The sequence below is a fragment of the Mytilus edulis genome, chromosome 7 (assembly GCF_963676685.1).
Source record: "Mytilus edulis chromosome 7, xbMytEdul2.2, whole genome shotgun sequence".
Classification (NCBI taxonomy): Eukaryota; Metazoa; Mollusca; class Bivalvia; order Mytilida; family Mytilidae; genus Mytilus; species Mytilus edulis.
The window spans coordinates 66,784,599-66,804,422 of NC_092350.1; the positions used below are offsets into that span (position 1 = coordinate 66,784,599).

The 19,824-nt window shown below is 31.8% G+C and overlaps 1 protein-coding gene across 1 annotated transcript; it reads left to right on the forward strand.

The window, feature by feature from the left end:
- Window positions 1–1,876: 1,876 nt before the first annotated feature.
- LOC139483350 (putative leucine-rich repeat-containing protein DDB_G0290503) lies at window positions 1,877–19,795 on the forward strand. The gene is made up of 4 exons (XM_071267374.1): window positions 1,877–2,673; window positions 15,178–15,315; window positions 16,652–16,807; window positions 19,531–19,795. The coding sequence occupies exons 1-4, from the start codon at window positions 1,910–1,912 to the stop codon at window positions 19,793–19,795; spliced, it is 1,323 nt and encodes a 440-aa protein (XP_071123475.1). The 5' UTR covers window positions 1,877–1,909.
- Window positions 19,796–19,824: the final 29 nt, after the last annotated feature.

Here is a 19,824-nt window from a genome sequence, read left to right on the forward strand (position 1 = left end):
TTTGGTTGTTCGATATTAGAAATAACAGCAAACAACCAACAACAACCTCAAGCAACATATCCAAACCAAAACACCTACTTTAAAGTTGGAACTTGTTCGAGAAACTAAAATCGAGAAAAATGAAATAATAGAAACTGCGAAAAACTTTTCTTATTCATTTGACGTAAAAATCTTCACGCGAGAATATATTACAACAGGCACTAAATAAAAAATTACTGCAATGTGTCGTCCGAGATTGAATGTCATTTCAATTGAAGCCCAGCATAAAATAATGGTAAATACTTAACCTAAATCCTTCAGGATTATTTTAGTCGTATTCTTTTCATACATGTTGCATGTTGATGAGATTTTTTTCTGCTTAGCTTTATTTTTAACTGACCATTCTACAGTTTTGTCTGAAGCAACAGATATATCGTAAATATAGGAATTCATTGTCATATATACTATACGAAAACTCAATTATTTCAATGAAATGTTATTTAGAGTTGAAAAACAGTGATTAGTCAATTTTCTCGTTTGAATTATTTTACATCTGTCATTTCGGGGTCTGTTATAACTGAAAAAGCGGTATAAGGTTTTCTAACTGTTGGAGGCCGTACAATGACCTATAGTTGTTAGTTTCTGTGGCATTTAGTCTCTTGTGAAGAGTTGTCTCAATGGCAATTATACCTCAATGCTCTTCAACTTTGTACTTGTTTGGCTTTATAAACATTTTGATATAAGCGTCACTGATGAGTATTATGTAGACGAAACGCGCGTCTGGCGTACTAAATTATAATCCTGGTACTTTTGATAACTATTTACCACTGGGTCGATGCCACTGCTGGTGGATGTTTCGTCCCCGAGGGTATCACCAGCCCAGTAGTCAACACTTCGGTGTTGACATGAATATCAATAATGTGGTTATTGTTATAAATTTCCTGTTTACAAAACTTTGAATTTTTCGAAAAACTTAGGATTTTCTTATTCCAGGCATAGATTACCTTAGCCGTATTTGGCACAATTTTTTGGGAATTTTGAATCCTCAATGCTCTTCAACTTTGTACTTGTTTGGCTTTAAAAATATTTTGATATGATCGTCACTGATGAGTCTTATGTAGACGAAACGTGCGTCTGGCGTACTAAATTATAATCCTGGTACCTTTGATAACTATACCACATCTTTTTTTTTTTATATTAACTAGTAGTCAAATATTGGAAATCAATAACAGTAAGAAGATACAAATAAGGTAATAAACAAATTATAAGGAAACTGCATGGACATGAAATCCTTCTTTGTATGCTCATCCGCCTTTTCGAATTCATGCCATTCTACATGTATCACGTTTGTTTGTAACTTTATGTGTATCTTTATACTACTGTTCCCGATATTTTGGTTAAAACAGAAACATCGGGAATAGGACACAATTGGTTCAGCCATTCTTATTATAATCTGTTGGAGCATTGTTTTTGTAAATGAATTTGAAAAATACTTTGAATAAAATTAAAGCATATCAATGACTGATTATTATTCATTGTATACGTTTCTTTTTACGCCTAAATTGTTACATAATTCGATGATACTTTGAAATATATAAAACTTTTTTTTAACTCAATAATTATGTAGTTTATGAATTTCTGACATTATCAAATTTACCGAAGACAATTATTATAGTGAAATACAGAGTTTTCAAACTTAGTTGATATAAAATGATTAATTTAAATTAACAGTCCCTGATTTACTAAATTATGGACTGAATAACCCATACACTTGTAAAATATGAAAGTCCGGTTTAAACCTTTCTATGTTTTATTGATTATAAATAGAGATCAATTCTTCAAGTGTACAAGGTAAACAATCTATATTTAACATTTACATACCTGTTCATTCAAAATGGCGACGGCACAGTTATCCTCAAATAAATGTTCTATGTGTAAGGATCGAATAGGATCGTTATTTTGTCGTGATTGTGAAAAATTATTATGTATGCAGTGTCGTTTATTTCATGATATGATTCCATCAACAAAAGGACATGTAGTAATAGATTCGCACATTGAAGGTCGTGGTGTATTCAAACCGAAACCTGTTTGTAAGACACATAACATTGAATTCTTTTCAATTTGCAAAGATTGCAATTGTCTTATCTGTAGCGAATGTATCTTGTCTGAACATAACGGGCACACTCTAGGTAAAATCAAAGAGACCACCGACTCGTCCCGTAAGGCTACCGAGCACATCATAGAGGACCTTAAATCGAAAGGTGATTTGATTACAAAAACGTTGAAAGAAGTCAAATCTAAAATATTACCGAAATTAAAATCCGATAGTGACAAGTTTAGAGAAATGGCTACTTCCACATCTAAGGGATTTCAGCTAATTATAGATCACGTAACAACAATAAGCCAAACAGCTGCGAGTGATTTCTTCCAGATAGAACAGGAATCGGTTCTTGAATATTTGGCTTCTCTTGAATGTCTTCGAGAAAGTTACACTAAAACATACACAAAATTTGAAAACCTACTGCAGGAAAAACATGATGTGACATTCTTATTCGAAAAGAAACTATTGCAAAAAGACATGGATAATTTAGATGAAATACCACAATTGATAAGTCCAAAAAGTATAGATGTATTCAAACAGGACGATTTTGTCAATTCAGTTATTGAAGAAATACAACAAAAATTCACCATTGGGTAAGATTTGTTCAACTTTAATTTTTTTTTATGGAACCACAAACTACTACAAACAATTGAAATGTAATCCTACAAAGTATAAACATAAATTAATGTTAAATATGTTTGCAATCTTTTATCAAACATCTATTTTAGTGGTCGTGGACCAGTCACCGTCACTTTTGGTCAGTATATATGGAACGCCGGAACTGTCTTATAGTTTACATATTTAATGTGTTTTGTCGCTCTACCTTTACGTCCTGTCATTTCTTCTTTATGTTATGTAGAGGAGCCTTTATTTCCTGTCACTGCACCTCTGTGTTATGTCAAATGAATTAATTGTTTGGTCAAATAATTGTATGATATGTCATTGCTAAACTTTGTTGAGTGCAATAGGCATTACATTATGCTGTAACTACTATATATTCTGTGAATACCTCCCAACTTTATGATCAATCACCTATACATTCTTTCATATTTTCTCTATATTGTGTCTTTTCTTCCTTTAAGTAAGTCTGGTATTAATTGCGTCCTGTCACATATGTGATTGTTATGCCGAATGTTCTAAACGTTTTGTTTTGATATATATTTGTTCTATGAAAACCTCATGATGTTATAGTCTAACGGTTTTATGTTGTGTTTATACATATGTATCTCCAGTGAAAACATAATACATCAAGGTATAGTTCATATGCGTTTTGCCGAACAATTGGTACTCTCTGTTAGCATTCATTGCGTCATGTGCAAATGCCTTTTACATTATGTTCAACACCTAATACATTATGTGCACACCCTTATAAAATTACGTTCAAACAACTTATACGTTTTGTGCAAACATCATTTACGTTATTTGCAAACATCTATTACGTTATGTGCCAATGCCTGTTACATTTTGTGCATACACCTATTACGTTATGTATAACACCTATTTCAAATGCCTATTACATTATGTTCAAACATCTATTACGTTATGTGCAAACAGCTATTACGTTATGTGCAAACACCTATTACGTTCTGGTAAACGCTTGTTTGACGCAGATTAAAATAAAAACGCATCAGTGATATACGCATTCAAATTCAGAAAAATACAAGTTTGAGCTTTCTAAAAAGCTGTGAAATGCTTTGCTGTATCCATATTTAAGGTAATATGTGTGCATCGGGTTTTTTATTAAGTAGATGAAATGTGGTATTTTAGATATTTTTTATATACAAATGCTATATAAATGTTTCGTTTTTTGGGAAAATATGCTGTTCAACTTTAAGAGTGTGCGTTATACACCCATGCTTTTAATTTTTATTCACTTTACTTGTTGTAAATCAAAAGATTTACAAATACACAAACAGGACTGTAGTTTCGCAGAAGTGCAACCGAAGGACACAATATAATATGAAGAAGAAGATTTGGTATTAATGCCAATGTGACAACTCTTCGCAAGAGACCACATGACGCAGAAATTAAAAACGATAGGTCAATGTACGACCTTCACCAATAAGCAAAGTCCGTACAGCACAGTCAGCTATTAAAAGGCCCGGAAATGACAAATGTAAAATAATTCAAACCGAAAAACGAAAAGAAATACACCTAACAAAAACATAGAATGGACGTGGCCGGGTACTTGTACGACCCATCGAGAAAAAAACCCACTAAGTACAGATCTGAAAGTACTCGCAGTTACTAAAAGGTAGTTCAAAGTTCCCATTTTTCTCCCAAATTCAATCTCGAACTAAAAATATAATGGGTGTCAAAAATATTTACTCTCCAGTAGGCTATTCTAGCGAGACACGTGAACCAGTTTAATGCTTTAAGGGCATACCAAACAGTTTTAATCTCGTATTTACAGTTTGATGAAAATTTCTATATAGGATATTTTTTGCCTGATTAAATCTAATATGTAATAAACATAGACCTTCATGCGCTACTTTTAGAGTTAATTGCGGTCGAAATTTTGTATATTTGCTCAAAATTTGGATGTGTGGCCTTACTTTCCCTTTCGAAAGAAAACCGCAACTTTTTTTTTTTAAAACATAAACACAAATTGTTTTTTGTTAAATAATTTGTAATTTCAGTATTTTATAAGTATCCTAAAAAATTATGCATGTTTTATTCAGAAATATCTCATATTTATCAAATGGTCATGAATTAAGAAAAAAACGTTATTTTTTGCTGTATATTTATCAAAAAAAAAAAAAAAAAATGCACTATTTACAGTTTTTTCAAATTTGGTCCACATAATCTACCTGCAAAATGAAACAAAATGTTATTTTTAAAAATAGTGGTCCATGCACTCGTTTTCAAATTAAATCAGTTTGAATGATAAAAATTAGTCGAAAAATGCATCTTTTCCCGATATGTCATAGTTTGACGTCGCGAAAATAATATTTTACTTTAGCAACGTCATTACCTCCCCTGTAACTGTATCGTGTGCCCTTAAATGCATGGCGTCTCCCACGATTCTCGTAGCAGCTAGGGAATCCTGCAAAAATGTTTTAGATTTTATTTTCGTTTATTTTCCATTACGGTCGTGTATATTATTCTGAATAAGACATACTTTTTCCTCCATCCCTGACAATGCCTGTTGAGACGGACTGGTGTCCTGGGGGGAGGGGGAGGGGTCAGGTGGCGCGCCCATTTCATCTGTAACTTTTTAAATACTAACAGGGATTTTGGAAAAAAAGGTAGGGCCATGTTCCCGTGATTTTTTTCCATTCGATTAGCTAAGTAAATCATGTTTTTAAATAGCCCGATATATTTTGATTATAGTACATGAAAATACGTCACATCATCTATTTTCATACCTTGAACAGGTTATAATCAAGGCAAAAACTATAATTGTTTGTTTTTTGTTTATTAAAACTAATATCTATTGTTTGCTAACGCCTCTAAGGACCATTAAAATATGAAATATCAACTAATAAATATTCAAAATTAATTTTGTATTAAAAAAGCGTGCTAATGTTGATAGATGATTTGTAGCATACTTGTAAATAGCTTTGTTTAACTTAAAGCTAATAAAATATTAACAAGAATGTGTTCATTGTACACCGATGTCCCACTCGCACTATCATTTTCTTTGTTCAGTGAACCATGAAATTGAAGTAAAATCTGTAATTTGGCATTAACAATGATTAACATTAGAAAAATCTTATCATAGGGATCATTTGAACTAAGTTTAAACTTGGGTGGACTACAACTTCATTAAAAACTGCCTTGACCAAACACTAAGCTGAAATGGGACGGACAGACGAAAGAAGGAACGGACGGACGGACAAACGAACGAACGAACGAACGCACAGAAAAACTTAATGCCCATAAGTACCGGTTTACGAATGGTTGTACAATCTAAAAATGTAAGAAAAAGTATCTACACAGTTGGTGGATTGATGACACAATTACTGTCTGCTATTGTTACATATCATAAAACGTTCATGTTTAAAATTACGAACACATGTTGTTTTGAAATTTTTCCGCTATGGCCTTTTTTCGTTATGTGTATAACATATGTTGGGCTTCATTGATTTACAATCAATTCTCGTGTTATTGGTCATGTACAAGCACCTACTTCAGTGTGACTCTTTGAATTAAATAAACATCTGAAATAAATGTGATAGAAACATAACAATTTAATATTTCATCATAAAAAATGAGAAACATAACCATGAGATTGAACACCTTCTGAAAAACAATCCATTATTTACGTATTAAAACGCTTTTTTCTCTTGATAAAATTTTATTGCACATATATATATTTATTATCTACATCAATTTACAACTTCAATATCAAAAACAGCAAGTCCTTATACTATCAGGCACCTCACTCTTATCTCACATGCAGCTCACTCATTCAACGTATTAAAAAGCTACTGATGGAGCCACGGCGACTCTTGAAGAAATAAAAGGTATTAAGCAGCTATATAGGTAAAATTTAGTGAAGTTCTCCTTTTTATTAAAAAAAATCATTTATTTTTTTAGGGAAAAAAGTTGTATAAATTGCAACAACAACAAAAAACATAACTTTGTTTTGAATTGAAGTGTCCTTCTCGGGGGATTCCTTTGTTTCGAACCTTAAAACACGGTAAATTAAGCATATTTGACTTTCATCCTTTTTTTTTGGGGGGGGGGGGGGGGTTAAACTAACTATTTTCCAGACATATCATAATATATAAAAATCGAGACATTGACCAAAAGATATTTTTATTTCTTGTTTTTATCATAAATTCTTTTCTTTCAGCACTTTTTGAAATTAGCCCCTCTGTAAAAAAAATATCAGGGGAAATTGGCCTTACCTCAAATTTTGTCCGATTTTTGATTCTTGATTAAAAATGTACAAGACAGGTCAAAGGGTATATCAAATAGCTGCAAATTAAAAATGGAATTACCGAAATTGGAATTAACATTTTAACGCGTTCGAAACCGAAAATGCAAACTGTACTTTCTAGCTCGAACAACGGCAATTATGGAGCCAGTTATATATCGTGGACTTAGACCAGGGTATATTGCTCCATGTGCTTTGCTCGTAGACATGACCATTCAGATAGGATCGGAGTCAGAACCAGTCAAAGTCAACAGTGCTATTAAGAAAAACCTAAACCACAAACCCAACCCAGAAGTGATGGTAATTGTAGTACATGCTGTAATAGTTGCGAACATTTTGAGAATGCACATTTTTACGTTACCCCTATTATATTGTAATGTACTTAACTATATCAATAGGCAGCAGAGCCACCCCTAAATAAAATACATCAGAAAAAAAAATTCAATTTTTTATCATAGTAGTGCTAAGTTCCACAAGTCCCATATAATTCAACCAAAGACAGATTTATGAATTCTAGAAGTAGTTCCCCTATCTAAATAGTTTTTAATCTGGTTGCAAATACAGGCTGTTCAAGAGCCGATTGTAAAATAAATGTAAGAAGAGGTTCTGTTTTCGTTTTTCTATTTTTAATTCAGATTTTATTAAGAACCAACTTCATTATTCTAAGATGAATAATCATCTTTTTTCTGAGACATTTGCCACTGGCAGTATAAGAGAACCTCCATAAATTGAGCTACAGTCTGTGTATCCTTGTTGTATCATAGAACCTAGTGTTTTACACAAGGGAAAGTTGTAACTTTGAACAAGGATCACTGACTGTAGTATACTATAATAACCACAATTATTGTTTTAGTTGTCGTTATTATATCATTTCACGCAACATGCTATAAGTAGTTGAATTTACACGTGTAAGCTTGCATATACATAGATTATCGGTGGTGTAACAAAATCATTTTATAAAACAATTTTAAAACGAAACAAGAATGCAAGATGGACTCGTCCTCTGTCTTGTGGTCTTGTTTCCGTTGGGTGTACAGGAGTGACGACCTGTATACTACATGTCAGAAAATGCATTATTATGTTTGATCAAAACCTGCTTACAAGGTAGAAATATAGCCACTGATAATCTGATAACCGCTTTAGATTCTTGATATTGTTTTCGAAAACCTTCCAGACAGTATAGTGTAGTTTGTTAGATTTTTTAACGGGCCAATGAGCATTATTGGCCCCCCTTTTTTTCAATCAATTCATTAAATACCCTGATACTTAGTTCTACTTTTATGATTATTATAAAAGCACCCTTTGTTGTTTATATATCTATAGATAAAATAGAGCAAGTCCTTTTGAGTTGTGAAGTTGAAATAGATACATGTATCTTCACATCCATTTTTTTATGGAAATATTCTTTATAAAGCACAAAGGTGTCAGTATTCACCTCAAAAACTAACAAAACCTTTGAATAGACTTATTAAGAAGGGATATAGTTACGATACTGTTGTCAGGTCATTAAAGATTGCATATTTTGGCGTTAATATTGATTCACTTATAGGGTCTTTGCATCGGAACTAAACACATTTATTCAAAAACCAGTTGTTGGCATGACACGGGTTATGTTCTTCTCATATATGTTATGATGGTATGATACTAATCCCCTAACGGGAAGGATTGTGCCTGATGTTCATATGATGAAATCATAATCTTTCAGTCAGTTTAATTGAAGTCTGGAGCTGGCATGTCAGTTAACTGCTAGTAGTCTGTTGTTATTTATGTATTATTGTCATTTTGTTTATTTTCTTTGATTACATCTTCTGACATCAGACTCGGACTTCTCTTGAACTGAATTTTAATGTGCGTATTGTTATGCATTTACTTTTCTACATTGGCTAGAGGTATAGGGGGAGGGTTGAGATCTCACAAACATGTTTAACCCCGCCGCATTTTTGCCTCTGGCCTTTGTTAGTCTTGTATTATTTTAATTTTAGTTTCTTGTGTACAATTTGGAAATTAGTATTGCGTTCATTATCACTGAACTAGTATATATTTGTTTAGGGGCCAGCTGAAGGACGCCTCCTGGTGCGGGAATTTTTCGCTACATTGAAGACCTGTTGGTTACCTTCTGCTGTTGTTTTTTTCTATGGTCGGGTTGTTGTCTCTTTGGCACATTCCCCATTTCCATTCTCAATTTTATCTTAGTATATTTTGTCAGTAGTCCCCCTCCTCAGAGTATAGTATACTTATGTCAGTAGTCTCCCTCCTCAGAATATCTAGTATGTTTATGTTTATCCCCCTCCACATACCCCCTTTGCATATCTATTAAAAAGTCCAATATGTGCATTTTCTATGTTCGTGATGTTTTCAGTATGTACACACTTTCAGCAACCATGAAGATGAATTACCCATAGACAAATTACCCAAAGACGAATTACCCAATTGAAAGACGAATTACCCAAAGACGAATTACCCAATTGAAAGACGAATAACCCATAGACGAATTACCCAAAGACGAATTACCCAAGGACGAATTCCCGCAGATGAAATATAACATTACAAACCCAATGACGAAATGTAGCAGTTTGTGCTCGGGACGAGCACTTCGGGGAAGTAGTGGATAATATAACCGGAATAAAAGTGACATTGGGAACTTTTACTATAATTTGCAAAGTGCTTTATATAGGAACTCTCGTTTTGAATTGAATATGCATATGAACTCTCGTTTTGAATAGTTATATGAGCTGTCGTTTTGAATATTCATATGAACTTTCGTTTTAAATTGATTATTTCTCGTTTTAGTTTTAAGTTGAATATTTCTTGTTGTAAATGTTTCTTATTTCAAATATCCAAAGAGATTATAGAATTACTATTTTACAACTTAATCCGATCGCTGTCAAGACGATGTGAGAGATAATACATGTATCTAACACTTGAACTACAAAAGCAATTTTCGCTATTTTATAAAGTTTAGCCGGAGGACAATAATCCTATTATTATTACATAAGATTGGACAATTATATTCATATTTTATGGGAACCTTTTATAATGTCTTAATACCCTTATCTTTGACTTAATTTATATGTTTTGTAAACTGTTGCTGGGGCAGTCTACCCCTAGTTTTCGAACTGTAAACTTGTGTCAGCAATAAATTTGTATATATTTGTATACGGTATTGCGTTTAAAGCAGCCATAGTGTCAATTATAGACCTACAAACTTAAATGTAACCCGTGCCGAAGTTCACGGACTGATGCCGGAAAATCACGGGGTTATTTTTTCTCTAAAACGCTTTTTTCATATTACAAACTGCCTTATCCTGTCATCCACAAAAATGACCCATACAAATATTTCCTCAGCATAAAAAGTTCACCAGCCTTGTGTCACCTTTACTGGCCATACTCGCAGTAAAATTTGAAATATTCAAATTTTAATTATAAGTTAATTATTTATTAAATGTTTAAGTAACACATTCATCTATTCTAAAAATACGAAACACAGTTTTTACTATTTATTTATTAAAGCTCTTATGTAACGTTGCGCTCTTTTGAATAACACATTTTCCCGTTTCTGTTTTATGACGTCATGCTTTTGACGTGCGCTTCGTCGTCTAGACTTTATTTGATTGAATACCGATGCACATCGTTTTTTATTAGACAGATTATAGTTGTTAAGAAACTTTTTATGTATACTATCTTTTTATTACATCGAAACTTATTGAAAGAGAGAAAACATTGTATACTACTTTTTAGAAATATGCGTAACTTTTAATTATCATTTTAAACGTAATTTAACTTATGAGAGAACTAATGATACATGAATGAAATGGTTTTTATTGTTTGTATATTATAATTTATGTATTTTTACTTATGTGAAATTATTCTTTATTTGTAGAGAATCGATTGTTAGCGACCATATGATATTATATATGAATAACAGATAGATACATGGTGCAAACTCGCATAATCATCCCGCAAGTTAACCGATGTGATTCGTTCACTCCCAGTTCAATCCCACAAACTGATATTCCAGATAACGACTTCGATTTGGTCCAGTAACTGTCCGAAACGTGTCATCAAGAATGATACAAAAAATCCATATTCAAGTTAATTGATATTGTTTTCTGCTATATACACGGGTCATAATCACAGGGTTGATACTACTAAATTCAATCATTGTCAAATTGTTCCCTATTGTAGTATTTTCATCAGTAAGACTTTCTAAGATAACAATACGAATAACAATACGAATACTAAAAATCTGGACTTAAAATAAGGCGTATAGATACAGTTATCAATTTGTTAGCGGACATGACGTAAAACAGCGAATAAAAAAATTCAACTTTATTTATAATTTATATAGGATAATGCTATTGATTAAAAAATACTCCATTCCAGGACCTTTTGTTTTTCAAATAATTAATATCACCAATAATTGTTCAAGGTCGACGGGTTCAAAAAGGAATACGCATAGTTATATACTAATTAATTCAGCTACGACCCCGCGATTTCACGGGTGTGTTCTAGAACTATATTATATATATAATCAACACATTATTCCGCAGTTGTTGATATGAATCTATCTGTTTGTTCAACATTTCAACGAATATCGTCATATAAATGAGAAACATCTACTTCTTTTCTGAATGGAGAGTCATAGATCAATGAATGTTATTGTGGGATACGGTATAAACGGTTAACTTCGATGCGTTTAGTTATGAACGCGAAGGTTTGATAAATTTAGTTAAATACACAATTTAGCCAAAGGTTTATAAAAGGGATTTGCTGCACATCTGAGAAATCTTATTTTAAAAAACATAAAATTTCATACAAATATATTCTATTGGTTCCATATGTTGTCATTCTAAAATATACATTGTTTTTGACAGTTTCCCTTAAATTTTGCCATTTTAAGAAATATCGGTCCCCCTTTTCTCAGCTGCGGTTAAAGCGTGAAAAAATGTAGTGAAAGCTAACGAGGCTTTTTATTCATATGATTTAATCCACATTATCCTCAAAATACGGAATCTGTCTAAAATTGGTGCAATCTGGTTCGCCGTGAAATCGACGTAACATATTAAAGCAAAATTCTTTTAAAAAATCACCGATATAACGAAAAGAAAACTGGGACAGACTTTGACATGAAAAATAAGGCTTTAAATCTTCTGTTATTTTCTGCTACTGCTTATAAATTAAGAATGTTCACTTGTCATGTTTTTTAAATTTTGTTAGAATTTCGGAACCCTCTTATTCATTTGTTTAAGCATAATAAAAGCATTTGCCAGATAAATCCCAGTTTTAAAAAGTCTTTTACATTTACAATATGTCATTGATACGTTTCTAGTTCTCAAAATGAATTAAAATGAAATAAGGATTATAATAAGACATTAGTAAAAAAAATATATAAAACCCTTGTTATGTTTTATTACATTTTGAGAACAGCTGTATGTTAAAGATTTGAAAAAGGAATAGAGAAATTGTTCCCGCTAAAATATCATTTAAGTCTTGAAAACAAACACACGGACCTAAATTAACTTTTTGCTCTATTTGATTTCTCAGTCATTACCAGTGGCGGAACTAGAATTTTTTTAAAGGGTATAACTACATTTGTTGGTTTTATAACATGTATAAGCAGTTTGATTAAGATGGGGACTTTGGACTTAATTTTGCCAATACTCCCTCTTAATTTAAAAAAAAGTACAAGAAAATATCTTCTTCCTCGGTCAATATAATCTGAACATGTCCATCTATAAAGTATTGACCTCGTCAAACGGCTAAAATTCATAAATATATTGCCGCCTTTTAAAACCGTATGTAATAAATGTGAATGGAAGATATAATTGTTTTTAAAATGTAACATTCTTTTTGCTTTGAATAACGACACAGAGCTATTAGTTTCTCAGTCGATATACACGCCATCTTGAAATAATAAATGGTCACATATGAATTATGATTGGTTGCTTCATGATGTGGCACCTATTGGCTTAAATGAGATAAAGAATTACAGACTTTTCTTTCTGAGGATAAGACATCAAATCCCGTAAAAATTAACTATGTGTAGTAGTTCATGATCGTTTTAATATACATATATCACACACTGAAGATGAAAAACAGAGACACACCTCGAGAATCGTGTCTGTATATTTGTAAAGTAACAAGTAAAGTGAACAACATTTTAAAAGCATGGGTGTATTACGCACCCTCTTAAAGTAGAACAACATAATTTCCCCTTAAAACTAAATATTTATATAGCATTTTTATATCAATAAATATCTAAAAATACCACATTTCCAATACTAAATAAACAACCCGATGCACACATATTCCCTTAAATATGGATACAGCGAAGCAGTCCACAGCTTTTTAGAAAGCTCAAACTTGTAATCTTCTTAATTTTCAAAGTTTATTTCACTGATGCGTTTTTATTTTTAACTGTGTCAAAAAAGCGTTTCCCCAGAACGTAATATGTTTTTGCACATTACGTAATAGATGTATGGACATAATGTAATAGGCCTTTGTACATAACGTAATAGGTGTTTGCACATAATGTAATAGGTATTTGCACATAACGTAATAGGCGTTTGCACATAATGAAATAGGTGTTATACATAACGTAATAGGTGTTTGCACAAAACGTTATAGGTGTTTGCACAAAATGTAACAGGCATTGGGACATAACGTAGTAGATGTTTGCACATAACGTAAAAGATGTTTGCACACAACATATAAGTTGGTTGAACGTAACTTTATAAGCGTGTGCACATAATATATAAGTGTTTGAACATAATGTGAAAGGCATTTGCACATGACGTAATGAATGCTAACAGAGAGTATCAATTGTTCAGCAAAACGTATATGAACTAGAAAAAAAATGTATATAAACAAAAGGTTTAGAAGATACGGCATAACAATGACCTTTGTAACAGGACGCAATTATTACCAGACTTACTTAAAGGCAGAATAGACACAACATAGAGAAAATATAAAAAGAATGTATAGGTGGTTGATCATTACGTTTGGTGGTATTCACAGAATAGTAGTTACAGCATAATGTAATGGCTATTGCACACATCAAAGTTTAGCAATGACATATCATACAATTATTTGACCAAACAATTAATTCATTTGACATAACACAGAGATGCAGTGACAGGAAAAAAAGGCTCCTGCACATAACATAAAGAAGAAATGACAGGACGTAAAGACAAAGCGACAAAACACATTAAATATTTACACTATAAGACAGTTCCGGCGTTCCATAAGTATATTTGATTTATCTGCTTAACATGAAAAAATAAAAAGATATACATAGACAAGGATAGTCATACAATACTGTAATAATGCAATTGATCGGTATTTAAAATTGTCCAAATTTGCGGGAAATTACTACTATTAAATAACTATATAAAAAAACACAATTCTCAGGCAGCAATTACAAAAGTCCTGAAAATGATGAGGTGAATATGTCAACATCATCAGTAGCAACAACACACCTCCCCCGAATTTATATTTGATTTTTATTCTCAAAGTTAAGCTTATATCAGCTGTATCAGCAGTGACGGGATCACTATACAATCTTCATGCGGCACCAGAAGTTTCAAACTTCCAACATGATATACTAGTAATATCTGTCCTTTGATTGGGTTGTTGTATTTTTGACACATTCCCCATTTCCATTCTGAATTTTATTAAGACACCTGCATTCATTGTAAAAAATAAACAGTCTTAAGCAGTGAAAAACAACCAAAAACCCAATGACATTTTTTGCTTGCATTAAAAAAGGCGTCCTAGTTAGGAGATGAAACCATCTGTACCGCATCCTGACATTAAAATTTGATATTAAATAAAGCGTTAAAAATTGTTACACGGAAAACGAAAGGCTGATACTATCTGTAATTGACTTTCTCATAGAGTACACACACACAAGATCTAATTGACTGCGGTAGTAATTTGCTTCGATGTAGGAGGAGTAACCCTTCAATTGGGGGTCAAGTGTCAAGAAATACCTAAAGTTCTAACTACCCCTGAGAAGACTACTTGTACATGTTTAATCGGCTATTTGTACATTTTCTCTTTTAATCCGTCTGACTTCTTTGCTTTTTAGATCATTGACAGTTGTATATCACATTTAGCTTTATCATATACGTATGATTTGAAGTTCATATTGAATGAGTTATTTAATAAATTGCACGTAGCTCCTGATTTACGATAAACATTACATCTTCAGAATCCTTCTTGAGAAACAGAATGAAGTTGACGAGCTAACAAAGGAAGTGATGAAACATAAATCTAAATCAAAAGACCTAGAAATGGAGAAAAACAAATTACAGAAGAAGTTGGATGAGAGGCATCTGGATATAGAGCAGTAATAACTATTCATAAATTTTCTAAGAAAAAATAATAATATGATGCCATGCCAATATTTAGGATATATTGTTTGAATTGCACCTACTATATACTCGTTTTTGAAAAATCTTTTTTTAAATGCAAATATCATTTGATAAACTTTTTTCATTAAAAAGGAACACATTTAGTGTCTTTTCCTAGAATTAAGAAAGCATTCTCATACGTAATTTGAAACAATATACTTAGCACCTGTACATCACAGAAAATATTCAATTATTCTTGCAACGAAAACATTTGGCTCATATTTTCTGTAATAAACATTATCTTCGATGTCTTTTACCAAACATACAAAAAAAGACTCTCAAAATATTAAAAATGGAGTAATTAGTTTATATCAAGATACATACATTAGATATAATGACTGCGGTATTAATTGCGTCAGTGTAGGAGTGGTAACTTTTCAATAAGAATATTACCCATTGATATCGACACCTCTTCCCATTGTTCCGAAGGATGAAATTATTCGTTTACATATTTTTAAAACGGATTTTACAGTGAAAGTCGAAGTTGAAAATACTTCCGGAATAGTGTTTATTAATTTGTATGCCCCACCTACGATAGTAGAGGGGCATTATGTTTTCTGGTCTGTGCGTCCGTCCGTCCGTCTGTCCGTTCGTCCGTCCGTCCGTCTGTCCGTTCGTCCGTCCGTCCGTCTGTCCGTTCGTTCGTCCGTCCGTCTGTCCGTTCGTCCGTCCGTCTGTCCCGCTTCAGGTTAAAGTTTTTGGTCAAGGTAGTTTTTGATGAAGTTTAAGTCCAATCGACTTCAAACTTAGTACACATGTCCCCTATGATATGATCTTTCTAATTTTAATGCCAAATTAGAGTTTTTACCCCAATTTCACGGTCCACTGAACATGGAAAATGATAGTGTGAGTGGGGCATTCGTGTACTGAGGACACATTCTTGTTCATATAAATCTCGTTTTATGAAAGATAATTTAAAATTTGCCGGTTTTTTTTTTTTTTTTTTTTTTTTTTATAATATGTCACTTTATTGGTTAATATGAATGGTACAAATGTACATGATTCAAGCAAAGGGAAAATGAGATATGTGTCTGGAGTATGTTGTTGGATGCTCATTTATCATGTACTTTTATTCATACGTTGAATATCAACAGACAAGCCAATCGTTAAAGAATAGTACTATTGAGTTTGATGTTTTATTTTTAACCCCATATTCTGAAGAACTAAGGTTACCAGTTTAGTGATATTTTAATGTAATGAATATATGACTTTGAAAGAATTTTTAAAAAGACTGATATTTAAGGTTAATACGTATGATTTTGTAAATTTCAGAATCATATCTGAAAACAGAAAATCGATGCAAGCACTTGAGGAAGAATTACAGGAAGAAAAAGCTAAACGACATGGACAAGAGCAAAGTAAATTAGAAACTCGAGAAGATAGAGAAGAAATACAAGGTAGACAGATGTATCATCAGGACTTTCCAATGTACGTAAAAAATTTCATGCTTGTATGTTTATGCTTGATGATCTAGTGTAACCAGACCTGATTTTACATGTAACGTATAACAGTTTGAAAATTACAATTATTTCTGATTTTTTTATTACTATTTAGAAATCCTAAAAAAAGTCAAATGTCCATAGCTAAATAGTCGCAGAAAAAAGTATAAATACTAATTCTGAACTTATTGAAATATAGAAAAGAAACCAATAATCATTGATAATCACCTATTGTTTATAATTTTTAATCAAGTTTTAAAAATGTTGATGACTAAATCGATGACTAATAAAAATTAAACTGAAGGATATACTCAGCCTTCAATTTAGTTTCCTATGAAATTAATTGTAATGATGTAGTTAAAATAAAGATAATTATTGCAACATATTTAAAACCAATGCGTGCTTTTCATTATTAATATGAAAACGCTGCTATTAAACATTAATTACATTATATCATATACATAGGTATCGAAGAAAAATAATACATCGATATTATTTTTGATTTTTTATTGGGACGAATTAAACAATAATTATGACAAGATGTTGAAAATCATTCATAGTATTACATTCCGCCTAATGGTTAATAAATAACAAAATAAAATAATGATATAATTTACAATGATACAAATATCAACCAGACAACAACACGGCGTAGATGTAAACATATAAAGGTAACCATATGACCTTCAACAATAAGCATATCTCGTTTCGTATAGTAACCTGTAAAAGTTCCGTTGTAACAGAATATAAGACAATACAGACGAAAAGAACGAAGGCCTGAGTTCATAAAAACATGAAACTTAAAACAAATATGGCAGGCTGAAAAATCTACAACTTCTGAATTACAGGTTACTTACTTACTTGCTTAATGCGTAGACTTTTTTCGATCAAACCCGGCTTACTTCTTCCCAACTCTGGAATATAACAATAAGCATACATACCCAGATTAACGGTATTGGCTCGTTATACACTATTATTAAAAGTTTTGTTTCTAAAGGTAATGTTAATTTATCTTGTGGGTTAAGTTGGGTGATAACACTTAACCTACCCTATACGAATGTCACTTTAATACTATGGTTTAAGAAAAGCCAGGATTGTGCATAAAATGTCAATTATTCTACATTTTCTATATAAAAATATCCGTTGTTTAAAATGAAAAGAATTAATTGTATCATTCAAAGAGATAAAATAAGCTTCAAATAAAAGTTTAAATTATGATAACCGTGAAGACGGTGCATTTCATTGGTAATATTATGTTATTGGTTTAAAACAAAAGTAGCGATAAAGGTAACTAAATAATCATGGTTTATGTTAGGTAATTGCCAGATTGTTTTACTTAAGCATGAAACATAAACTAGGTAATATTCAATCCTATAAATGAACACTTATTTCAATTTTTAAAAATCTATCATAACAATTTCAAATCTGTTAACTGAAAAAGTTAATTCAAGTCAATATGACTGTTGTCCTATTTTACTAGTAGGGTATCTTGACTTATTTTGCATACGTCCCTATCACTTCAGTAAGTTAAATACATCCAATAAACAGTGCAACTGTATCTATTTCCAAGAACACATATATTACATATATTTGAAATTTTGATACCAAAACCGAGTAAATGTAACTAACTGATGAGTTTATTAAATGTAAAAATTAAAAAAAAATACATTCATAACAATTAAAACCAACATTTCTATTTAAACTGATACCTCGACATTGACATCAGTGGTCATCTCAGTACTAGAATTTATCACAAACAAGGCGACTTTAATGTTGAGATATAATTTTCCTCCACTTTAGCAGCAATATACCAGTTTCACCTGCATATTGAATATCCATTTCTCATTCATTCAATCATGCGGTATTCAAGAGCATGCAGCTGCTTCTCCGATTTTAAAAATCGTGAAAAGCTTCTTCGTAGAAAGTTGATGAACCGGGGTTATGTCAACGAACGTTGCGTCCTTTTAAAAAAAGTTCTTCGGAATATACCAAGACCTATATAATTTTAAATATTCCGTACCAACTTCACATAATACATGACAGTCTTGAAGTATTGTTCTTTATGACGCTTTATAGTATTCTTTCTTTTAATTTTTATTTATATATTTAAACCTTTACTATTTAGTGAATTTTTGGTATATTCTATTGGCGTGGCTAGGTATTTATACATTCCGCCAAGATGTTATTATGCTATGATAATTTTTGTTTTCTTGTCTTTCATTTTTGTCTACGTGCTTTTCCAATAGAGTGTTCATTTGTCATTTGTCATTTTTCTTTGTTTAGAAAGTTTTTTTTGTATATAGTGATTAGGATTGTAACACATGGTTGACCATGTTGACGGCTGTACCCCAATTTTTGACATTTTTACTCACACATTGATGTCAATATGATGGAATGCTATATGACAGCAATACAAGTTAGACGTTTTGCTAGCTATAAAATCAGCTTTAAACCGCAGTTTTATACATAAGGATATGTCTGTACCAAAGCTGGAATATGACAGTTGTTTTCTTTTCGTTTATTGTGTTTACGTTTTTATATTGCCATTTGATAAGGGACTTTCCGTTTTGAAAATCCAGAGAAATAGGTATATTTGGTTTTTTTTCCATTTTTATCACGTGAAATCATGTCGTTGGTATGATTTGTCAATAAACGAATTTTTATTAATGTTCCTCACAGGTGGCAATATGCAGGTTGACAAATACCATTCAGTATTGGTGAAAGTTTGACCAAGTTACCTAATCCATGTAAAGAAAATTATATAATCAATTCAAAGGGAAAACAGAAAGAACATATTGTGAAGAACGATATTGGCAAGGATGTCTCACAAAAAGGTTTTAGTGGTCCATCATCCGATGAAAAGGTTACGGAACAAAATCCAAAACAGTTAGTTGATGAAATTGTAGAATACAAATGTTATCAAGGAAGACTTATGTATAAAAGAACCAATGATTTGAATTGGCGATATGCTTATTAGGTCATTGCCTTTATGCAACACTCTTATCT